Below are 26,101 nucleotides of genomic sequence, written 5' to 3'. Positions count from 1 at the left end.
ATTTCACAAGAGGCTTTTAATTACACATGATAAATTTAGTCTCACCTTCTTTTGTTTTTCCTCTTCCATGTTTCTTTGTGAAATCTTAATAAAATGCAGCATTGTTTTTTGGCCTTTGTGTTCTCATGCAGTTCAGATCCAGAGAAGAGTGATAAGATGTAGAAAGTGATTTTCCACTTGACTAGTGTCAACCTGTTCCTTTATTCAAAAGCTGTACCAACACTTCTTAGTAGAAGGAGCTGTGCAGAAAAGCAAACTCACCCTGTTCTGAGGAAATGAGTCATTTATCCATGAAGACAATAAATGTCTCTTGTCATTATAGATTACATTTAATCAGCGTAAGTTAGCACCTGCACTGCAGGAAAGCAAGCTATAAAATATTTGGATGAAGAAGAAGATGAAAGTAGGTGGAAGATGAAAACATCAGAACTAAGACACAGGAAGTTCATGAAAATGGAATCACTTACAGTGACAAAGACCACGCTCAATACAACTATGGAAAAAGACTCACAAAAAAAGGAAAGAAGCAGAAAAATTCCAACTAGAGGTAGGTGAATAAGAAGGTAGGTATATGAGGCCTATTCAGAAAACACACTTGGAGGCTTTTTTTTTGCCCATCACACAACAGCTGTTGGAAAAGGTTTCACTAATTAAGTTTGTCCTATTTTTACATGCAGGTGGTTTTATGCCTTTCTCAGTATAAGGTGGTCAAATGCTACTCCTCGCCCCCTTATATTTAATTCACTTTTTTATTTCTGCAAATAATCAGCGCAAAAATAATCCAGTTTAGCTGTGATCAGAGTATGTTAGAATTTGATCTAGAGATGATCAAATGGATTTCAGATTCCTTGGGAGAAAAACACCCACATGAAACAGCCCTTTCATTTAGTGCACAGTCAGTGCTGAGACTGAGCTCATTCTGCAGCATCATTACCCACCTATGGTGTGTGGCTATATATTCCTACAGCTTTCAAAATGCACAACTGATGAAATGTCCAATCCCCGTTGACTGAACGTATGAACAATTAACAGAAAACTTGTTCAGGGCAGAACAGATATATGATGAAAAGGCGCACACATTGTCAAACCAAATAAGTCAGATCAAAAGCTACTATTTTGTGAAGCATATTAGATACGTTGAAATGTTACAGATAATTTTGTTCACAAACTGTAGCAGCGTATTGAATTAAAAACTACCATTGAAAATAATAATTACATTTACCTTAAAATATGACTTTAAGATATAAAATGTTTATGCTGAAAAGAAACATCTAGTTTATAAAAACAAAACAAAAAACTAAAAAGGGTGATTTCTCAGTGCACAATCTTAATCTCAACCTTCAACAGTGATTCAATTCCTGTGCTGCTTTGTCACGGAAATCCCACTAAAGCCAGCTGATGACTTTGGCCCTGATAACTGTGGTTAATGGAGGAATAATCCATTGAGAGTGAGAGGGATCTGCACCTGAATGACAAATAGCAAGATTACGCTAGAAGGTGATTAAATGACTGGGAAAACAATAGTAATCCATAAAATGATGGAACACAACATTGCCTCTTTGACTGTAGCTGAATGTTATCCCCCCGTCTGTGATAATTAGATTTTGACGGTAACCAAAGGATGATCAGATAATCTGGTGCAGGCAGGAAGGACATCAATAACTGACTTGTAAATAAAATAAAAATGTTTCCAGCGAAACAGGTAAAGAAACTCCTTCACCTGATTTTGTTATTTTGTACCTCTGTTATTTATATGAATCATTTTCATTTTGGTCTTTAAAATACCAACATTTCTATTGAATTTCACAATTTGGTCCATCTCATCATGTCATTATTAAATATTAAATGATTGATGTTTTGATCAGTTACTCATTACTAGAGTAGACATTTTACCAAACACTTTTCTATTTTTACTTGAGTATTTCTTGGATGGCTACTTTTACTTCGGTATAATTTTTGGGTACTTTACCGACCTCTGGAATTAACCCAGGAATTTGACTAGGCCACTCCAAATCCTTTGTTTTTTACTTGAGGTCTACTTTTTGTCTTCACTCACATGATCTTTTTTTGATATTCAAATTGAATTGATGATGTGAAGGCATGTGAATGTTACTAAAAAGTAAAAGTTGAAGGGAACAGGTACTTTTTTCACAGCACTGTACTTTGATAGTCAAACCTAAACTAGACAGATATTCTTCAGAGTTATATTTTTGTTCTGGTTGTTAAAATATTTTTTAAAGCTTAGAAAGAGACGAGCAATAGAGATCACATTTTCTTGGTCAAAACTGTAATCTTCTGCATTGATAACATATTCTTTAAAACCTTTTCTCTATTTGTAAAATCATAAATTGGGTACTTTTAGCTTTCCTAAAATTGTGTTTTTTATGACACGTGGAATCCCGATTATCTCATCTAGTGAGCCAAATGTATTATTACACACATGCCAGACTACTATAAATATACTGTACCTGCAAGAATGGGTATTTGGTATATTTTTTGCTGCAGCAATTGTATATCTTAACAAAGAGCCTATTTGACATCATTAAATGATTTACTTTCCTACCTGCAGTTGACAAAGAAGTGGAGCTTTATATTATATTATTTATTTTTATAAATAACTCGCCCTAAGACGTCTTTTATCAAACATTTACTCTATCTTGCCAAACATCAACCCGCATTGCTTGCATCATATGCCCGTTTCTCTCTCCAAATTTTACTCATCCCTTATCTTCTCCCTTTTAAGAGTTTAGAACAAAGGATCATTTTTGTCTGCTCAGGATGGAAAATTAGCAGACAAGTTCAGACACAGACGTTCCAGTTGTAGACGCAGACAGACGGGGCACTGCAAATATTTCCTGGTAACTTGACATGATCTTTGAATCCAACAAAAGAGCCGGATTGTCTTTTTTTAAAACTAAAAACCAAGGACACAGACTTTGTCCAATGTCTCTAGAAACCTTTCGATTCTCACTTTTTGTTGTGACTTTAACCTGATACATAAATTTTAAAAAAATGTCTAAACATTTGCAAATAAGCTGCAAAAGTCAAATTTTTATGAGTATTTACTAAATATGAAATTTCTTCAAACTTTCCTGTTTAGTTGGATTATTTGTATATTTCTTCTGCTTCAGTAAAGGTCCTCCAGATAAGGTGTTTAAAAAAACTCATGCTAAAGATGTGGAAATTATATATTGAGACAATTTTTTTGTTGGATTCAAAGATCATCTCAATATTTTCCTTTTAATCCTCAATAGCACCTTCAACATTTGTAAGAAGTTGTGGAAGCTATGCATAAATTCCATTGTGCCACAAAATGAATGAAAGAAATCCTTTCATTTGAGTAGCATGACAACCCAGATCACATTTATTGACACCCCCTACTAGAACAAAATAAAAACTGAAGCTTTTTCTAATTTATGCTTTAGTTATTTTACTTAGTCTTTAATGTTTTAATCAGAAATTAAATTATCTGATGCGACTTTTGGCAACTTGGCAAGATAAAGTAACATACCTTTCAAATGAAGGTAATATGTTATCTTCATGTGAAAGGAGATGGCTACCAGAATCTGACTCCTGAACAGTTCTCAGCTCATATCTGTGGTCCAATTATGTGTCATTCTGCTGTTGGAGAATAAAGGTCCTGTGGGCTAAGCGATAAGAAAACAGACACCTTCATTATAGCAAAACATTTGAGCATACAATAAAAAAAAAAATCAACTAAAAGAAGTCATAATTATATGGTTCAGACTTGCTGTGGTTATGAAGATAATTCATTTTGGAAAAAAATAATATTACAACAATACTGTTGTATGAAGAATAATGGCAGTCCAACAACAAGCAGAAAATTCAGAATAACATAAAAGAGCAGCAAAGAGCTAAGGGGTAAAATCAGCTTTCTCATAAAATATAGAAAACATTGCACATAAACCAACATAACCAGAAACCAGCATAACCTCACATATTGCCAATTCACCGTGTTCATTTGCAGCTAAAACCCTTTTGTGGTCAGCTAGGAGATTTATCTGATGGTTAATTGGATGCTGTGTGCTGCGGTGCACTTTGCAGCTGATTAAAGCAGCTGTCTCCAACGTGGCAGCCCACTGTGTCTGTAGCTGACCCCTCATTTGGCAACAGCAGCGGGTTCACAGACCCCCACAGACAGCCCCTGTGAAGCAACAAGCTCCATCATGAGCCTCAGTGTAGCCCACTAATGAGCCTCCGCTGGTCGGAGAGACGGGAAGCCCAAATTGCAGAGCCATTGATCTAAATGATTAAGAGACAGCCTCAACATTATGATGTTACTGCTGTACCACAGTGAGTATCATAATATTACATGCTACAGACATAAAATTTAGACACAATCATCAGTACCCTACGTTTTGTTGAAATGGTAGTTAAATTTTCACGAACTGGGAACAGAATAAAGCTTTTGTTTATGGCAAGGAAAAAGAGAAACAGTACATGTCTGCCCAAATAATAAGTCCTTTTTCTTTTTTTTTCTTCTGACCTTTGATTAAGGAAAGATATGATTCAATTAAATTGAATTTAGAAATAAGTTTAATTGATGCATACAAAGATAAAATTAAGTCCAAATGCTATAATTCTATAAAATACTATGACCAATTTATGTTACACAAAAGAAATTGTCCTACACCTTAAATCACATTCCTAATTCCATATTTGCTTTGTCAACATGACTTACTTTAAATACACCACAGATACCACACAACAAATGATGGAACCATCTCTGCTTTTAAAACATGCTATAGTTAGACTAATACAGTAACAGGATCAGGATTGTAATTCTGAAGAATGGAGATAGAATGGTCAGCAGGGACTTGTCTGAAAGGCATAATTGTGCTATTGTTTTGATCAGTGGACTTTTGCTGGACTTCCCTGTTGACATCTCAAGGTGACTGATTTGGAGATTGGTGACTTTGATGGAAGATGAGAAAAAGTTGTTGCAGACAAATTAATCCACGTTTACGGTGTAGAACAAATTAAAAGTTGCACAAACAGTGCAAAATGGCAACAGTCAGTGAGACAGTTCTGTATGATTTAGGAGAGGTAAAATAGGAGATTTGTACCAAGAGTCAGACTGGAGTTTGTCCCGTAATCGGTGGGTTGCCTGTCCAAACCCTGGCTCCGTCTGCCTCTTCTGTTGTGGGAAAAACATTTCACCCACCTTGCTTGCTGGTGGGTGAAATGAAGGGCTGATGGTGCCAGTGGAAAATTTTGCTTCTACCAAGGCAGCTGTGGCTGTAGTTTGCTGCCTTCAATACATGAAGGCAGAATAGCTGATTCTCAATCACGCTCATTGTAAAGCACCCCTCAGTGCTCAGGAAAGTCCCATATAAGGCTGATGTAATTTTATTTCCATTTAAGGTCATTTCATTAAATGTAAAGGACCTTCATAGGCAAAAAGCTACTTTAATGCTTTGCACCATGACATACAAAAAGTGTTTTTCTTTTAAAGAAAAGCAAGATTTGAAAAACAGATTCATCTTTATGTTTTAAAAGTAGAACTTTTTTTAAGTGAATGCAAACCTTTGAGTGGATGGACTCATCGAGGTTACCTCAGAAAATTTATGAGTGTTTTATTACATGCAACTTTGGAGAAAATTTTGATATGCAATTTACTTTAATTTCCAACCTTAAAAGTAAGTTGAATTGCATAAGTCAGTATGCATAAAACAAGACACAGCAAATTTTGAAAGCGCTTGTAAATGGGTAATTTACCAATCTTTACTTTATAAGAGTGGTTTTTTAGAATCTTGCTGAATTTAAAATAGAATTTATTATGTCTGTGTCTCATCCAGTGCTGAGCTTGGTACCTATTTGAGGAAGTATTTACACTTGTAGTTTACATCATCTCTTTATTTGGATTACAGTGTCTATTTAGCCTCTGTGGTTACTTTTTAAATAGCTCTCAATCTTGTCCCCATTTGCTCCTTCCAGGAGCTGTGGGTGTCTAACTAATGAGATAACAGAACCTACTGCTTTACCTGTTTAGACTGAATAGACTTCACAACAGCAAGGAGCATTTAGCAAAGGAAATCAGGTTAAAAGGTGCATAAATATATTCATTGGGTACTTGGAAATTAGGCCACAATAAGCAGCTAGTAATTAAACACACATAAAAAGCACGCGGGAAGCAAATCATAACTCTAATGTCTATAAGGTGAGCTGAACTGTATTAAATTTGAGAGAACACTTTATATCTTCTAAATATAGAACAATTATCTTGTGGCATTTTTGAAGACTGAGCTATTAGTTAATTGCATTGTTTTTGCTTCATCCTTTATCCAAAAAAAGGACCTTCATCTTTCATCAAATAATAAATGTTTGTGCAGGAAAAACTCAAAAAGTTTAAGAGCTAGTCTTACCAAGTGGATCTCTTTTGTTGGTGAAAACAAGAATCCAATCCTGGGTAAAAAATTATTATTTTTTGCCCAGATTGCTTCCCCTCTCCCTGAGTCCCCACCTTTGACCTGTTTTTATCTGTCTTGGGAGGAAGCTGATGTATTTTTCCACTTCTATAACCCTGCAAATAAATAAAGCTTTATGGTTGAGTGCCCTCAGTTGCTCCCATCCAGCTTTATATCTCTACTAATTCCAAGAGAAATACAGTTTATACAGAGGAATCATATTTTTTGATAGATGATCTTCAACAAAATGTGGTCATTACTGTGAAGGCGCTTGCTATTTTGATGCATAGCTATCCTAATCGAGCGGCTTGGAAATTTAAATGAGGTTTAAATTTTTCATGTACCTGTTAATGTCTTGATTTCACTATGTGAGCTATGTACAAGTCTCAGCAGAGTTAGCACAGTGCAATTTCTATCATGTCCTTTCATATAAATGTTGCAGATGACTTGATTCTCTAGGGCCCTTCGTGAGCATCTGTGGTAGTAATTAATTATGTAATTTATCATTAGAAGAAGGTATGGAAGAGATTTAAGATCTTGTATTAATCCCTTAATTTGGAATTGAAATTAAATGTTTGCTAAGTGTATAAAGTAAATTGTCCTGCAGACAATCAGAGGTGCAAATTGTTATTGTTTAGGCCTACCCAACTATGCATCATGGTTGCTGACAAAGCTTTTAGCTGTTAATACTTTCCACTTTGTGTGCTTGAGTTGACTCATGCTTTATCTTGACTCAGTAACAAATGCAGCAAATTGTTATGAATTATCTTTGAATACCCTCTCTAGTCTAAACTCTTTAGCCAATTTATAAAATATGCAGAAAAAAAAATCTGTATTTTAGAAATGTACTCAGACATTCAACTGTGTAGTTTCTTTCTCTCTCTTTTTTGTTTCCTGAAAGTGTTTTTGTTTATGTTTCCTCATAATTTGCAGATTTATTCAGAGTATTTGTTAATTTTTTGTTTTAGAGTCTATATGTCTCTCAGTAAAGCTGCATTTTATCTTGCTGTTTAATTCACCATGGAAGATTTTGTTTTGCAAGTCAGAACTTCTATCAGTACTATCTGATTTAAATACAGTTTAGAATATTCTAAAATCCATATTATGCATCTGATTTGTTCGGCAACCAACAACAACAAACTTCTAATTTAAACAAATGCATTTGCTTGAATAAACTTTAGAAGATATAAAAGTAAAAGTAAAAACAACTACCTGCTGTGAAATCCTGTTTCCTCAAACTGTACACGTGTTGTACCATAGAAACACCTAGATGTGAAGGTTTTCCACACACCTAGTTGAATATGTTCAGGCAGGGTCAACCAGAGTGCACATATTTCTGATAGAGCAAGCAGATGATCAATGGATTCAAAAACAATTATTTCAGATACAGAACAGAAAGAGTGGCAATGGACCCAAGAGAATCACACTCACTCTGACCTAAGCTGGAAAAAGAGAACATGTTTATTTAGAGTTTCCTTTGACTTCTTTTTAAGGCTCTGGTAAATGTGTTGCAATATGCAAGCAGAAGATAATAAAGGCAATGTTTTTCAATATGCTGCTGTTAAATAAACTTTTTAACTGCCAGATATGAATAGTTATTTTGAATCTTCAGGGTGAAAACTTTGTCATATAAAAACATATCAGTTTGAATTATGAACTGCAATGGATTCTTTGTGTTCATTACTTGGAAAAACACCATTTTATTGAGTTATAGAGGAACACCTCAGTAAAAGTAAATTTTAGTAATTAATTTTAGAGGTATGTTTCAAGTGTTTATTTTTGTAAAACTGGATGACTATGGTTCAGTCTTCTCTGAATTCAGAATATTGCTGAAGACAAAACATGCAAGAGGTTTTACCACAACATTATTTGGAAGACAAAAAAGCCCATTGCTAAAGTAGTTGGGTGTTCAAAAGTGATTGATCCAATAATATTAATAGAGAGTTGAGAAGAAGGAAAAAGTTGCACATGCAATAGGGATATTGTGAAGGGCCTTCATAAGTTTGGAGCGGTTCGGGGCTGCAGTTCACATATAGTGAACTGCAGCTGTAGTCAGTAACTGCAACCTTGAGAGGCATGTTGGGAAAAATCCAGATAAGGATTTGGAGGAGCTTCACGCAGAGTGAACTGAAGCTGGAATGAGTTCATCAAGAAGCTCCTCCCCCTAAGGGACAGTACATGCAGGCCAGCAGCCAAATAAAAATCCTACACATGGACCACAAATGTCACCTTTCTCGTTTCAAGCCTCTTGAACCAGAGACTGTACTGTTGCTTAGTGAAAATAAAATCCTCTTTTCAAATAAAGAGGCTGAAGGAGCGGTGGAGAAACACATAACCCGTTGAAGGTCAGTGTGAAGTTTCCACAGTCAGTAGTGATTTAGGGTGCAATGTCATCTCCTGGTGTTGGTTTGCTGTGTTTTATGAAGTCCAAAGTCAGAGTAAGCTTGTGCCTTTAGAGAACTTGAGGCTTGCTTCTGCTAACAAGCTTTATAAAGATGGTGACCAGACCAAACACTTGGAAAATTGACTTTCATCAAACGGAAGAGATTTCTTTCACTCTGCTATTCTCTCTTTACCTGTTAATTTATAACACATTTAGTTTTTGTGCCAAAAATCTAACTGTGCTCGGTGTTATAAATTCACACACAAATGGTATGTTGCATTAGGTGTGTGAGGTGGAAATGTGTGCCGCTTGAAGGCAGATGTTAAGCTGCTGCTATGGTTTTCTTCCTTAAGAGGATATGTCATTTCTGCTCACGACTTGAAATCCCCTTGGTCTGGAATACCTCCACAAAACACAATAAACACTCTGCTATAAAGGGGATACGAAAAGAGAAAGAAACGAGGGTTAAGAAAAAGCGACGTGGATCAGTGCACCTGTGTGAACATCACTAGACTCATGGCACTTAGGCAAGCCTCTCCCCTCTGTCCTCTTACAGGACCCATCACAGCAGATAAAAGCGAGACCGTCTTTGAGGATTCCCTTGGCATTATCCCCGCATCCTACATCAAGTAATTGAAAGACCTGAGAGTAGTGTGGGGGCTTGCAGAGATATGGAAAAGATCAAGGGTGACTAATTAAGTTGTGCTCACATTTACAAGTTTTATACAAGACTAAAAAACCAACAAAAAACATGCTTGTTTATGTGGAAGGTTAGCCTGGTAAAAAGCAGTCCTCTTGTACTACATTATTTGGTTCTGGGCTCTTGGCTATAGAGAAATGACTGCTTTTCAGAGGTGTTAACTGTTGCAATTTTAAATTTTACCCAATTGCTAGCATTTGTCTGTGACGTATGTAATGCACCAATTCGACGCTATGAAGTTTACCAGAAATTGCCTGCATGTAAATCACCTCCACAGCAAAGAGAGAAACCAGTCTGAACAAAGTAGTAGACAGTGTTAATTCAATATGTGAAAGCATGACCGAGTCAGACTGAACGCTTTGTTCAACTATGATTAAAACAGCACAGAGAAACAACTTTTTCGTTCAAAACATTTCCTTCTGGTGCAGTAGAAAATATAGCAGTAGGGAATCTAAGTGAAGGGGAGGAAGCCCAGACTGTGCTGTATGTAATGATTTATTCGAGTGACATCGCACAGGAAGGCAATGGCTAGGCAAGCGGAAAGTAGTGCCACTCAGAATCTTACATACTGTACATTCTCAGCTATGAATCTTAAAGCAATTTGGGATTTTTACCCAAGTTTTAGAACCAGTTTCAGACAGTGGACTTATTGCAAAACAAACAACTCCACTGAATTTTAAACTCAAGCTCTACCTGCACATGCTTAATTTTTTAGGCATGTGCAGCTAGCATGTGTCTCGACACTAATTCTGAGCTTTAGTGTCAGAATTATATATTTTATATGAGTAAAATATATCCATCCAACCCTTAGACATATAATTAAGAATATGTATTTCAAATCAAACAATGGGATGGTAGACACTTTAACAATATTGGCATCTTAACATGGGTTAAAGTTTTTACACCTGTTGTTTTGCCTGTATTTCATAAGGGGGGGATGAGAGGACCAATCAACTGGCTTTAAAAATAACTTCAAAATAACTCACGCAATAAGCACAATTACACAAGAACAGAACTGCTGTTTTGTTCAGTTTGTCTATGGTGATGAATGTCTGTTCCTATAAATAAACCTAATAAATAAATAAAGATGTTTAATTTTATCATTATATGGAATAAAATGTACAAATTGTCTTGTACTTTACTCTCCCTTTTAGTGAATCTGCTTCCATGTCTAATACATCATCATGAATGCTTATAATCAAAAAACAACCTAAATTTAACTCAGCGCCTGACTTCCAATATTGTCTCACAAAGTGAAATATTTACATGCATGCTTTTGTAGAAAACAGCACAGTGTCTCTATGAGTGTATCAACAAAAGGAGAAAGAGGGAATTGTATTTGACATGTTCTTATGTTTGTATTTGGTGGGATTGAACATAAGATCGTCCCGCATGCACTCAATGGATCAAAGTAATCTCTGTAAAATCAGTGTCACTGCACTGTCTGCATGCTATCTAATCCCCTTTGCCATTGCTTTTAATATGTTGTAGAGCAAATGTATTATCTACATTTCAGATGAATAGGAAAAAGATAGAGAGCTAAAGATTAGAAGAAAATACTTTTATACCTTCAACATTGATCAACTCCTCCAGAAAGGTTTCTCTCTTTGCTTCATTATCATTCAAAATCTGAAAAAATATGCAATGTCAAAACATAAGGTAATATTCTAATTCTGTTTTTAAGTCTATTTCCAGAAAATGTGTTTTATTGGGTCAAAGGTCTTGCCCTTTTATTCCTTTGTATCCCCATTCATATTCCTCTCTCACCCCTGTGGTTTTCCTCTGGGTGAAACCGAACATGGGTTCTCGTTATTGGTCTGGCTCCTCCCTCTCTTAGACTCGAACTGTTTTTCCTCCCTCCCACTTATGAGGAGAGCTCGGCAGTGTGCGTTAATCCCGGATTGCACTGCCCTGCCGTCTGCATCCCGTTGTTGCTGGGAGAGCATGGCACGGCTCCAGGACCCCTGTGCTCACACCAGAGAGGACTGAACGTAAAACAGAGAGAGACAGGGAGAGAGAGTTAAAAAAAAAAAGAGCTGCAGTTGGGCTGTTTTACGACTGTCACAGCTGGTTGAGCGCTGTGCTGCACTCAGAGTTGTTGAGTTTTGGGCACATACTCTCATACTAAAGGAGAGGAAAAGGAGAAGAATGGCAGGCAGTTTGTTGCAGTGCTGGGTGAATATTTAAAACAAGGGAGCCTTGGTGACCTTCTGGCTTTCACAACACTTACTGCCTTCTTCTACGCATTGCATCTGCCTTGCTCCTCATTTTGTGAAGGGATTTAACTTTTTGTTTTTGTAATTTTTTTTAACTTCATCTCTTGCTGTCTCATCTGGAACTCTTGTCTGACATGGAGTCCCCCACCAAAGAGATCGAGGAGTTTGAAAGTACTGCTCTGAAGTACCTACAGCCGGAACAAATAGAGAAGATTTGGCTCAGGCTCCGTGGACTGTGAGTATATTCAGTTTTTAGTCTTATTTTTATCAATATAAAGTCTGAGAGCAAAAGTGCATTTGAGCTAAATTTTGATTATTTTACCACAGCTTACACTAGTTTCATATGTATTAATAAAGCATGCAGAAATTGTCCGTGTTATTGGAAAAGATCAGCTTTAATTGATTTGAATGTTTGATTCCTTGTGAAAACGAACAAAACAGAAACGTTCATCAGTTACAAATTTACGCATTGTTTTTGTAATTAGACAAGAAGGAAATAAAAGCCCTTTGAGAAAGAATAAAAGGCTGATTAAAGTAAATGTGGTCCTTTTTTTTATAAAAGAACTAGTACTTTTTGGTTAGCACTGTGTCAAGATTATGTCAATGAATATCATGCTTTTTTTGTGGCGTGCTGAACAAACCTTGGATATTTTTACAAATCAAATGTCTGTCTCTCTGTACACTTGCTTGTCAGATATTCAGTGGACATCAATGATAATGATAATGATAATTTTCCTTTGAGTTTCCACCTATATTCCAGGATGATCAGAACATAATTAATGTGATCAATGAAATAAATATGGAAGGAATTTAGAGTAAACTATAAATGGCACGAGGTCAATTCATACGAGGAATATCTAACTATGCATCAAGAAAATAATGGCAGTGAAAAGATTGGCACTGATCATAAGAAATCTTAATCTTCATTGGATATAGCAACAATTGAAAATTTTTCCTTTAATATATGCTACAACTTGTTGCTTGAGACTTTCTACAGTTATTTGTATGTTGAAAGAGATGAAAGAAGCCCTGGTGTCAGTTGCAAATTTTGCTATGAAATGCAAGTATAACTTATTTTTCATTGAATCTAATGATTTTGGTCAGACAGAATAGTTTTAAGACTTCTAAAAGATTCACAACCTTACAGACACTATTTTAATATTTAGACCAATCAACCAACCAATCAACACCTTTATGGCCTTTCCCCCTGAGAAGGGAGGCAAGAAGCACTTTTTATGTAACTTAAGTGTGAATTTCCTTATTATCCATTTCTTGTTTCATCATTTTGACTCAGCAGGGGAGAGAGAGGGCATTGTTATGAGAAAGGTTGGCTTGTGAAAGGAAATGGCTAATGTTATTATGGGAAATCTGAGAGAAATACATTTTTTCTCTTCACCACGGGTGGTGATTATGTTATTATTTAAAAACAAACAGCTGAAGCACTGAGCTCCATTAAATCAAGACTAAAGCCCCACCTGTTTAGAGTTGCCTTTGATTAAAAAAACAGCTGGAACATTGGTTAATATGTTTGATGTATATTTGATGATGATTATTCTTGATGATGTTGGTGTTGGCATTTGACAAAGTGTAATATATGTTGCTTAATGTCTTGTTTTTATCATATAAAGCACTTTGAACTGTCTTGTGCTATACAAACAAGCTTGACTTTAGAGATAGCTGTTTGGGATTTTCACGGCTAGCTCCTGTTATTTGACTTGACTGTTACTCTTATAAGGTTTAGTTTTACAGTATTTCACTCGCTCTATGACTGGTAATAGCTTCTTCCCTCATGTGAAAAGCCCAGGATGTAAGTCCCGCTGTCATCATCATCTGCCACATTAAGTTTTCCTGGATGATTTCATTGTCTCTTCAATTCGGTCCCCATCATAACCATCTGTCTTTTTGGATAATTGATGGCTAGTGAGTCAGATGAAAGCAGTGGGAGCCAACACTTTTTTTATTAATTTTTTCTCTCCATCCGATATCAATTGTAGTCTTCTTGTTGCTCAAAAGCCTCCTGTTGCATGTCAGAGACAATATTAGCCTTTAATCTCATGAAGAGAGCCAACCCCCACAAATGTTGACACTTCATGCAGCGCATGTTGTGTATAGCGGGGAGAGAGCATTATGCAGTGTGTTTGAGTGTGGAGATCGGGAAAAGTTCCGCTGCCCATGTGAATGATAGAGAGTGGATGTGGGTTTCAGAGTGTATTTGATGGCGTGCTTATGCGCTGCCAGCTTATCCGTGGAGATTTGTTTGGCAGCTGTGTGATTTATGTGTGAGTGTTGCTATCACACCACAATCTCTGGCACAGTCTCTGGCACACCAATCATCTACAGAGAGACAGGTAGAGAATTTACTTCAGAGAGTTTTATCTCGGCTCCATGTTCAGTGAAGTCATCTAAAACCCGACAATGTCTTCTTTGCATGGGATAATACACACATTGCACATTTTCCGCCATTGCATTTGCACTTAAAATTCAAATGACTTTCTGTTATTTTAAGTTAATGAAAGAAAAAAGAAATGCAGAGATTACTCTAAATGACCCTCACTGCCTGCATTTACTAAGTTACAGAAAACAATGAATTCTTTGTTTTTACTGTCTAACATGTGACTTAAACACATAAGATGTGCATTTATATAGCATTAAATTGCCATAAGTGGTAAGCATAAGGTGTGTTGTGGTCTCAGCTGAATTGAAGTGTACACAGTTGATAGATTAGAATACCCTCAATTTTCTTTTTTTTTTACATATTTAATAGGCATGCGCTGGTATGAAATTATGATTGTATAATAACTTCAGGTAAAGAGGCCTTTCTCCTTCAGCCATCATAAAACTTGCAGAGTTGGTAGCTATTCAGAGGTGTGTGTGTGTGTATAGGTGTGTGTGTGTGTGTGTGTGTGTGTGTGTGTGTGTGTGTGTGTGTGTGTGTGTGTGTGTGTGTGTGTGTGTGTGTGTGTGTGTGTGTGTGTGTGTGTGTGTGTGAGACACTTCAGCTGCACATGACCGATAGGCTTTGACCTCTACTTTGTCTCTGAACAGATATAAAAAACACTTGCATTGCAGTAATGTTATGATGGAGAATTTCACTGTATCTAGGTCACACCTTGAAATGTAAACATGTTGGATAATTACTGCATGGGCAGTTATTTTTCCAATGGCCACAAGTATAACCCCAACTGATGAAATAAGCAGCTTCTCATTTCTCAACCATGTTGAAAGACACATTCTGTGGTCGTGGGAGGGATGTTAGTCTGTTTAAGAAAGGCCAATTCATTGGAATGCATCAAGCACACAAAACATCTAAGGACAAAACAGAAACTAACAAAATTGGGTTATAAAATGTCCAACAGATTGTAATAAAACTAGAAGGTAAGTAGGAAACCATTATCTGCGAGAAAGAAATATGATTGGAAGAAAATCCTGGATGATTGTTGTTGGTATCACTTTGGTGAAATCAAATTGTTTTCTTATACCTGGTTATTCATAGCTGCATTGTTGTGTCTGGTGTCTTCACCATTGCCATCTGAACTTGGTCATATCTACAAAAGCAAATATTAAAAACATAATATTAAATGTTTGCAACAAGCTCAGATATAACAGGCAGGATTGGACAAGGACTCAATTTAAAAGAAAGAGGGAAAAAAAACTCACACCTCTTTCCCAAGAGGTTCAATCAGTTCTCAAAATAGGCATTTAATTTAACCAAAGAATATGTTCACTGTATTTTATTATTCATTTTGGTTAAAACAAAAGATCTGAACAAAAAAATTATCAAACACCATAAACAGCAGTCATTCACAGACTCCACCCTATGATGGGATTTAGTCATAAACTTCAGTTATTACAGTATATCTATTTCGCACCAATCTTACCCAATGCCCTTACTATGCAAAGACGTTGGGATAAAAGCTGATGAAAGCCCTTCTTAATGACCCACAGAGAAAACTGAGTAAAAGGGGTGACAGGTTATATTTTAATGTTGCAGTTTCCCTTCTAGATTCATATCCTTCTCATTCATATCTCAGCATAAAACTCCTTCTCTTCTCGATTCTAATTTTCTTTGAACAGTCAATGAGACACGCATCTGACTGTGACAATTAATCTGGTGTTAATTTTAATTGCTTGATGGCCCACAGAAGATTGATTTATCTTTCTTTTTCACCACAGGGGAGCTTTTACAATTTCTCTGGGGAAGGATAACCTCCTTAGCTTGCAGTTTCACTCCAAGCGCTAAAAGGTTAAGACAGAAAATGACTGGGAAACAAATCAAGTTAAGTGCTGTGAATAGTACCTGACTGGAATTTAGATCCATGTCTGCAGTCATAAGGACAGTGGTGGGTTCAACCAATATATCCCCTAGTAATAACCCCCTCCCAGTTTCCTCTTACCCATCGGTCTTTATTTTGCTGTCATGAGCAAATATGTAATTGTAAATGCATGTGAATCATCTAGAGTCATGCTGTTAACATTTTGTGGGGCTGTGGGTGGTTTTAGGCCAATGTTAGAAAAAGTGATATGAGTTTTGGTGTGTTAAGATGTGTGTGTGTCATGGTAAAGTCAGCTGGGTGTCCTGGGGGGCAGGTGTGTGTGGTAAGCATGCGTTCAGATTTTATTTGCATATCATTACGCCTCTCGTAATCCACACCTGCTTTACTGCTTGTAAGCTATTTGCAGCCTTTTGGGTGGAAGCTATGAATGCACTGCATGCTAAATTCGATAGTGGCCCATTTATAGATGTGGGCAAATTTGCTGGCATGCCTTCACAAAAGATGTAAAAAATTAAACAATCTCTTTAAGAACCTTAATCTTGCAAAAATACATCATCTCTCATCTGTAAAATCAGTCTTTGCTTCAATAAATTTTGTAGAATATTTCATGCAGTTAAACAAATGAAGATAGCATGGTGAAAGAGGTGGTCAGACTTGATACCCTCACAGATTCAAAGGTTCTAGTGCCAGATGCAACAGACCAACTCCAAACCAAAGTGTGTTATGACTTAGCTTTAATGGACAAAATGGAAAGCTAGAGATGGCTGCATGCATGACTCCCTGTTGGTGCAGTAACAATAAAAACCTGTTAGATTAAATTGTTAGGGCCCAAGCTTTCAGATCTATGCTGTTATATTTAAATTGAACAAGACGGTATTATAGTCTTGTTGAAAATAAGAGGAGGGGCATACACCATTGATAATGGGTCCCAAGACAGATAAATTGGTTAGTGTGATTAATGGTAAATATTATGACTCTAACCAGAAAGAGAAAGTTTGTGGTAAAAGCTTCTACACTTCCCTTTTTTAGTCCCTGTTATTGGAGCACCATTTATTGACATTAGGGAAAGCTTTACTAAGATCAGTTTTACATAAAAAAAAGAGTTTACAATTTGATAAAAAGTTAACTCCACTCAAAAAAAATTTTCCTCGTTTAGTAATATACAAATGTGGCAATACATTTTTATCATGGATATAAATATTATCCCAGCATCTTTGCGGCTTGTCAACATGCAATTTGGTGAATCCACTTTTACCATTATACTCCATGGTTCTATTTGGTGTTGCATCCACATCCTGGAATGTTGGCTGCAGTCTTACGAGTTTTACGATTTAATATTGTTAAAAAAGATTGTTGATCTTTTTAACAATATTGGCAACTATTGTCACAGGACCATATTCTGACTGAAAACGGTTTTGTAAAAGCTACCTTTAACTACGGAAATAGTTCTACATTATTATTCCCTTGCTCCTCAAAAAGCCCTGGCCCTCACAAGGGTTCATGCCCAGTCTGGTCCACAGAACAGTGCTGAGCTATTCATCAGCGTGTTTGTTCCCTTTAATTAGGTCCAAGAGCTCCAGAGATGAAGCAGAAATCTAACGAATTAACACCTTTATTGTAAAGTTTGTTTTGTGCATTTTTAAAATGTGGTCGATCTAGATTTGCAATTTTACTGCAATGATGGAATTCACTAAATGATCTGCAAGCCTGACACCCCCTTTGCCTTTGTGTTGATGTTTGATTATAGAAAAGATAAGTTTATTTTATTTACTCTGATGTTTATACTGAAGATTATTTCACATTAAGAATTTTTTGCTGCTTTTTTCACAAGTGAGAAAGCCAAACTTTTTATGATACACTCACATGAGATTGCAGGATACTACCAGGCAGCTTTACTTACTTTGACTATAATATCTTTCTCTTAAGTCTTTTGTGTGTTTTAAAAATAAATCAGTTGACGTTGAGTGGTTTGCATGTTTCTGATCTTCGTTTTGTCTGATGCTTCACTTTTTCCCCTATTTGTTTTCTTTGGCAGGCGCAAATACAAGAAGACGTCCCAGAGGTAAGATTTGCAACTGGGATTCTGCGTTCTCCCTCTTCGCCTCCTTCCCGCGCAGAATTTTTCTTCTTGCTCATCATCTTGGCCCAGTTATCCCCCTTTTTTTCTCTATCTTTCACAATATATCGTTCCTCTTCCCCCTTGCATCACCAGATCTCATGAACCTTCTCCCGTCATATTGCCTTCTTTATTCATTAATTATAGTTTCATTTTCTGTTGAGCACTTTTAGCCATCTTACAGAAGTGTATCTTAATAAAAGTGTTTATGATTGCGTTAGTTTTTATTCTTGCCTGTATTCATCCACATACATTCCCAGAGATGCTCACCTGCTGACAAAGTCTGGTCATCTGAATAAACTGACAACTACTCTTTCATTCACTCTGAGTGTTTCATTTTGATGGGTCAGCTTGTTGTTATTGCCAGATAACAAGCTCCTTAATGGAGGGAAATTATGGTTTCATGCTCTACTGTATAAACAATACGCACCACTTGAAAGGTTGATGAATGACAAGTGAAGATATTATCTTCCTCATTATGAAACTTTCATTTGTTGTATTCTGTTGGAGATACTCTTGGGAAATCAAGAATCATATTAAAGTGGAATATGATTTAATTTATTTACTAAGATGAAGGTAGCAATTAATTAATGATGAAGGATAAAGGAGTAATCTGGATTTAAGCATTGCTTGAGGTTTTTTCATTTATTGAAAAGTCTTTGTAGATCTTTTGTCCATCATTTTAATCAATAAAATACACTATAAAACTTTCCTATTGACACAAACACTGTTCAAATCCATAAATAAGCAATGACTGATATCCAAACACTGATACGTTGTGTTTTGCAACGACACAACGAATCTTCTTTTGTAGCTCTTAATTCTTTTTCAGTCTTTTCCTGCCATTCTGAAAACCTTCCCTGTACTCTACTGGGATTTTATGTTACAGGTCAAGACAAACTAAATAAAAAAAAAAAATCAAATCAAATCAAATCAAACAACAGCAGATCTTTGATGTCTTGTGGTGCTAAACTGTTTGGTGATTTGTAAACTAACAACAGTATTTTAAAATCTATTCTTTGAGCTACAGGGAGCCAGTGGAGGGACTTTAAAATTGGTGTTATGTGCTCTATCTTCCTAGTTTTAGTGAGAACGCGAGCAGCAGTGTTCTGGATCATCTGCAGCTGTTTGATTGATTTGTTGGACAGGCCTGTGAAGATGCTGTTACAATAATCAATGCGACTAAAAATAAACGCATGGATGAGTTTCTCTAGATCTGGCTGAGACCTTAGTCCTCTAATACTGGAGATGTTCTTCAGGTGATAGAAGGCCGACTTTTTAATCGTCTTTATGTGGCTCTGAAGGTTCAGGTCAGAGTCCATCACTACTCCCAGGTTTTGGGCCTGATCGCTAGTTTTTAGTTGTAATACCTGAAGCTGTTCATTGACTTTAGATCGTTCCTCTTTAGGTCCAAAAATAATGACTTCAGTTTTGTTTCTGTTCAGCTGAAGAAAGTTTTGGCACATCCACACATTTATCTGTTCTAAACATTTATTCAGTGACTGGATGGGGTCAAAGGTCACCTGGTGACATCGTAATGTAGAGCTGTGTGTCATCCGCATTGTTATGGTAGCTAATACTATTTCCTGTTATAACCTGGGCTAGTGGGAGAATATAAATATTGAATTAGAGGGGTCCTAGGATTGAACCTTGGGGTACCCCACATGTGACCTTTGACCTCTTTGATGAGAAGTTTCCAATTGAAACAAAGAAATCTCTGTTTTTTATGTAAAATTCAAGCCAGTCGACCACAGAATCGGAGAGTCCAACCCAACTCTCCAGTCGATTCAGTAATATGTCATGGTCGACAGTGTCAAAAGCTGCACTGAGGTCCAACAGAACCAGCACTGTGGTTCTGCCACAGTCCGTATTTATATGAATATCATTGAATACTTTTACGAGGGCAGTCTCCGTGCTGTGGTGAGCACGAAAACCAGACTGGAAAGAGTCAAAGCAGTTGGTCATCATGAGGAAACTATTTGTTTACACACAGTTTTTTCAATAACTTTGCTGATGAATGGGAGGTTTGAGATCGGCCTGTAATTCTGCAATAGTGATTTGTCCAGGTTGTTCTTTTTTAGCAGTGGTTTGATGACCGCTGTTTCACACCTGATGTGAGTGATGAGTTTACTATTTGGATGAGATGAGTAGCAATAACAGGCAGGACTTTCTCAAAGAAATGTCTGGGTAGGACATTCAGACAGCAGGAGGTTGAACTTAATTGACTTATAATTTCTTAGGGTGTAATAATTAAGTAGTGCAACATTGTGGCATAATTATCTGGATTTGTATTCAAACCCTTTTATTCTCATTTTCCTAAATGCTTTCCAGTGCAACTAACAGCTTTCAGGAACACAGCTGTTCTATAGATAATACATTGACTTGTTAGAGATCTTAAACAAATTTAAAGCACTACAAAGACCAAGCAACAAAGAAGACAGGACAGACATAAAATCATTTGAGTTTAAAGCAGCCTTAGATGATGCAACAGCATGCTAACCCTCAAAAATCTCATACAGGATTTCAGTGTCAAGTTATAATTGATGATGAATTATAACCTGAACATTAATGTAATCAATTTGAACATATCCATTGTGAGTGAAACTTGATAATTGCTGAATCATGGAATGCTCTTTTTATAAGTGATGACTAGCAAGTTGATAATAGTCCACGGGAAGATGGATGGCGTTGGGATAAATACTCAACAAAAGACTGGAATTGATTTTTTAGTTTCCAGTATGAAAATGACCCTAAACATACAGCTTTAAGATGAAACAAAGTAAGCAAATCATGATCAAGTTCAGACTTTTGAAGCAAACTGTATGCACTTAATTTTATGTGGGGGTATTTCACAAAAGTCCTGTACTTTTTTAGGACTGCAATAACACCCAAAGGAAAATTGAAACTAGTCCATAAAACAGAGCTCAGCTTAAAACCTATGTCAAGGAAGGATGTCTCTAATATGGTTTCTTGGTAATTTCCATGCTAACCGTGGGATTGCCACACAGTTGGCGTAATTGAACTGAACCCTCCTCTTCCTACTTATTGAAACAGTGTGAGTTTTTCTAGAGCACTACAGAAGCAGCTGTTGGGAACCCGTTTTCTCTTCCTGTCTCCGTCTCTCTGTGTCTCTCGCTCTCTTTTGTGGGCGGGGGAGTTCCTTCTGCAGAGGAGCTGGGTGATTGGCAGCTCCATATGTGTCTGTGTAATTACGGCTAGGCTAATTGGCAGAGAGGAACACTGAGACATTGTCATTACTGACACACCAGGACAGCCCCTCGCACTTGCAGATGGAGATGGAGGTGGCCCTTTTCACAGAAGGAGGCATGCAGCAATGGGAGAAGACTGTTTCTGTGGAGGTGTCCTTGTGTATGTGTACAGAAGGGGAACAAGGGATGGAAAAACCAAAAGCATCTGCTTTAAGTTGTTTGACCTACTCTGTTGTCAAAAAGCCAAAATATGAGTTACATTTAGAGTTTCATGTTTTCTGCTGTACTTCTGTCTCTAATATGAAGCTGGTTTTATGCAGGTTTTTAATTCTGAATCACATGCTTTTGTTGTTTCTTCTGCTTCCCCCCCCCCCAGAAATAGACAGGATTTTAAGTCCTGTCTCAGTTAGTAACTGTTGCAGGACTTCACATATATGCAGCTGGCAGTGATAGCAAAGGCAGATGGTGATTTAGACATCATTAGAAATGTTTAAAGAAGCTATCAGCAGAAGGTGGAAAGCAGGTTGAATGTTTTCATTTTCAAAGTTATTTGCTGAGGTATTCATACCACATAAACTTTCTCCCAGTTTGTCACATTGCAACCATCACAACTTGATGTGATGCCTGATCTTGTGCAAAGTTTTTTCTTTTAAGAAAAAATACTTACGTGTGACTTCTTTTTCTCTTCTTTTGCTCTTTACATCATATTCCTTGGAAACATCTGCTAATTTCTTTGATTTAGAAAATGTACTTCTTTATCCCATCAGCTATCAGATATCTTTTTACGGCAACTGCAAGAATGCACATAAATAGCACTGTCAGTGAAAAATTAAAAAAATGACACCTTGGAAGAGAAGAAGAATAGGATAAAGGAGGGTTGGAAACTGTGTAACAAAAATCTCAACTATGGGAATCTTGCATGTTACCTCATTTTTGTCTGATAACTATCCTGGATAAATCTGTTATGTCATGAATTCTGCTATGATTGTGTGGTGACATTGTCAAGCACCAATATGTTTGGTGTCAATTCATCACACTGAATTGTAAAAGCTGAATAAGATGAGCTATAACGTTTTAGTGAAACTGTTATGGAATTTTTTGTGGACAAAAAATGTGAGATTGGGAATAATCCTGTAACCTACTGATGCAATTTTGCTCTAAAATACAACACATGCAACAGGTAGTTCACAAAACTGATGGCACCAAAGCACTCCCATTGTTAAAACAGAAATACTGGAGAATTGTAAGGAAATAATGCACTGGAGCAAATAAAGATCAAGAGCAGTGGAGCGAAAGACAGACACTGTCAAACCTAGAGTCACAAGAGACAATTCAACTCTTTAGTTAATGTCAGTAATTGGGTAGAAAACTCAGTCATTGGCTTCTATTCAAGAACATCCAATTAAATGTCATTAACCCAAGCCTTTCTGTGCTTTTTCCTGTGGTTCAGAGTCATCTGTCAGGAACCAGCTATTGAGCACTCTGCTGAAGATGATTCATTCGGGAAATGCTTTCATTGGCTTTATGTTTGGATTAGTGGCTGCAACAAATACAATTATTCCTCAAAAAGTAAACCAGTAATTCCAAAGAGGCAATAACAATGATGGTGGTGTTCAGATAATGAATCATAAATAAAGGTTGACCGATGACACGTGAAAAGGATCTCATCGACTCATGTTTCAAATATACGTCATGCTAACCAGAATTAAGGTGGGGGTAGTAGTTGATAGATTGCTTTTCATAAAATCAAACTATTCTCAGACATTGCTAGTTTACTCAACTCAACTGAAAGCTATTTGTCTCGTATTCAGACATTACCAGCAATGAATTTACTCAATAATGTTTCATCAAAAATGTTTTATCTTTCAGGATGATCATTCTTTTTCTCCTCACTCCTGTCACCCAATCTCCTGTTCTTCCCAACTACCTGATGATTAGAATGACAATTACCTGACTCAAGCAATCTCCATGCTTGGGCTAATTACATTCTTCTCTACCAATCTTGTTTCTTCTTCCTCTCTTTATCCCCCACTGTGCTTCTCCACATCAGGTGCTCATTTTTTTTTTTATCTCAGGTAACCGCCAGAGTTAGCTCAGTTTGCACCCCATCACAGTTTTCCTATCATTGCAGAACTTCAAAGGCACATATCTTTCTTTAAAAAATGTTGATGCAGACAAAATTTTGGGCTTTTGATGTACAAATGTTACCTGGAAAAAAATGACCAAGCTCCCTCTCTTGTTCCATAATCCTTTCTAAGCTGAACACTGCTGCATTATTTCTGAAGGTATTTTAAAAGCAACTGATGTCAGGAAATGTAGAGTCAATGCTTCATACTGACAGTAAATACATTTCTGTAAACATTTTGTGTTTATTTAAATTCAGCTCAGAAACTGTTAGAGCAACTTATTTTTTCACTACGTGTAATACACATATACATTGCCAAATGTAGACATTTCAGTATTTCACAATAATGTGCAACATCATCAACTTTGATTATCAGAAATTTTGTTGGGATTCTGTTGGAATTTTTATTCTCACTCAATATTCCACATTTGTTAAACAAAGGTAATAAAGATGTCACATGTTAATGTAAGTGCTTCCTTCTACACTGATTATTTTTCCCTAGTTACCTTTCTCTCTAATTACATTGCAGAGCTAAGTGTATTAATTTTCTGGAGATGGATTACAAATCTTACTTGATATCCTTTTATTCTGAATTGAGTCTGTAGCAAAGATAAGCTTATATAAACATCACCCGTTTCTTGGTGCCAGCTCACCAGGTTCCCTCTTCATACTGCCTACAGCAAATACTATTGTAGATTTATGTCACAGATTGTCCCTTTCAATCTGGTTGCTTATATCCACACTTCCACTAAGCATCCCACCTCTACCCTTGTCCCTGCTGGCTGTTGGTTCATGTGCAAGACGAGCAGAGATGTGCAGCTATTTGGTAGTGTCTGTATATTTTTAGGAAGGGTGAAAAAAGGGTTACTATGTGATAATATGAATAGGGACCATGTGCTTTCTTCAGTGTTTTGTTTACCGAATGCATGTACTCATGTGTGATGCCCTGCAGTTATCTGCTGTCACCCACCCCCCATTCAGCAACAACCTTATTTATATCCAACTAGCCCAATAATTTTGAACCTTCTGGAAATTATAAACCTGATCTGTAGTATGTTTGCATAGCTGAGGTATTGTTCAGAATTATATCTTAAAAATTGCTTCTTCATGGAAAAGCAAAAAGATGGAAAAAAAAAAAAAGAATTCATGACATTCATTTCTGGCTGCTTTGAGGGAACTTTTCATTTCCAAATATTTATGGTTACATTACATTTAATTATTCAGGCCACACTTGTAGACATATGAAGTTCAGCAAATAATTGCACTAGATGTCTGCTTCAGTTCTATGTAAACAATAAATAGTAAAAGATCAGACATTGTAAAATAACATACTGTCATGTCTTTATCCTACTGTTAGATCATAAATATACATCGTACATGATCAAATTTTTTATGAATCATGAATTAGTTTTCCATTAGTGAGTTTGTGCATGAATAAACATACCAGTGTCTTCTGTGATGCTATCCGTAGAGCAAGGCAGGAAATCTTTCCAGTAAAGCACTTAGAAATCTGCTTTGTGTCATTTTTTTTTTCAATGCACCCTGGACATGCTTGACTAAACATGCTCTCCAGAAAATAAACTGAGTCCAGTAGGTCACTGTTATACAGTCACAGTCTTGGAGACAGAGGCCTAATAGCTTGAACACATAGTTTACTTCAGATAAATCTTACATATGTTGACTTTCTGAGAGAGTTTCAATTTAGTCAAAGACTGGAGATGTAAATAAATAATTTATTGCTGGGTTAAAGAGAAATTATGTTGTATTGATACCCTCACAAATAAACTCAGTGATGATATAATCTTACTTTTGGGTTTTACTATAAGTACATTGATAAGGCATAACATTATGGCCACCTGTATTATGGTGTGTTTGTTCTTTAGGTGCTAACAGCGCCCAACTATTCAAGGCATAAACTCCTCTAAACATCTTCTGGAATCAAGATATTCGTAGTAAGGTTTCCTGGAAAAGGCTTTTCTGCACAACATCACAAAGCCTTTTTAGACATCCTGGCTTTCCATAGTTCAGCCTGGTATTATATGTTCCATGACACACAAGCACCAGGTCATCCGTGGTATTTAAATCAACATGTTTCTTCAAACCGCAGCACAGTTGCTGTTTTGTCCAGTTTTGATCGTCTGATTTATCAATTTATTTTGTTTGGTGTTGGACAGGGATCACCATGATCTGCTATATTCTCGACCAATGGATCGAGAATGACTCTGTAACTATAATGTATATAACACTGCCTCAGAACCATTATTTTTTTAGCTACAGTTCCCATTGGATTAGCTCATACAGGCCAGCCTTAAACACCCATTAGCCTTGGCTGCACATGACTTAGTTGTCAAGTTACCACTTTATCTTCTTTTGACCGCTTTTTATCACTCAAGAGTTGCAGTTTTGGAAGTGCTTAGCCCATTTTCCTGCCTGTAACACATACACTTTCTTACAAAATATCTACTACATCCAAGGTTCTATTATGTATCAATAATTTTAACCACTTCACATAATGTTATGATTAGTTGGTGTAAACTGATATTCTTTAAAGTGTACTAAAAGACATATGTAGGTGAGGTGATAAACAACCAAGATAACCAACCATATCTTACATGTGTATGACATGAGTAGATCACTAGAGCAGCTATTA

The 26,101-nt window shown here is 36.5% G+C and overlaps 1 protein-coding gene across 5 annotated transcripts in view; it reads left to right on the top strand.

Annotated features, from left to right (window-relative positions):
* The window catches only part of pde1cb (phosphodiesterase 1C, calmodulin-dependent b), a 78,917-nt gene that overhangs the window by 11,373 nt on the left and 41,443 nt on the right, over positions 1-26,101 (top strand). Inside the window, exons 1-2 of one of the 5 annotated variants that reach the window (XM_055033084.1) lie at positions 11,294-11,962; positions 18,037-18,063. The exons of 3 other annotated variants lie outside the window; for them this stretch is intronic. In XM_055033084.1, coding sequence (XP_054889059.1) covers positions 11,862-11,962; positions 18,037-18,063 — 128 coding nt within the window. In that variant the 5' untranslated portion in view covers positions 11,294-11,861. Of the gene's footprint in view, positions 1-11,293; positions 11,963-18,036; positions 18,064-26,101 lie in introns of those variants that run through there. One more of the 5 variants, XM_055033085.1, reaches the window with a different exon arrangement.

This window comes from Poeciliopsis prolifica, unplaced genomic scaffold (genome assembly GCF_027474105.1).
Source record: "Poeciliopsis prolifica strain line A6 unplaced genomic scaffold, Auburn_PproV2 SCAFFOLD008, whole genome shotgun sequence".
Classification (NCBI taxonomy): Eukaryota; Metazoa; Chordata; class Actinopteri; order Cyprinodontiformes; family Poeciliidae; genus Poeciliopsis; species Poeciliopsis prolifica.
The sequence above is the reverse complement of the archived record's forward strand: the minus strand, read 5'-3'. Positions and strand labels throughout refer to the sequence as shown.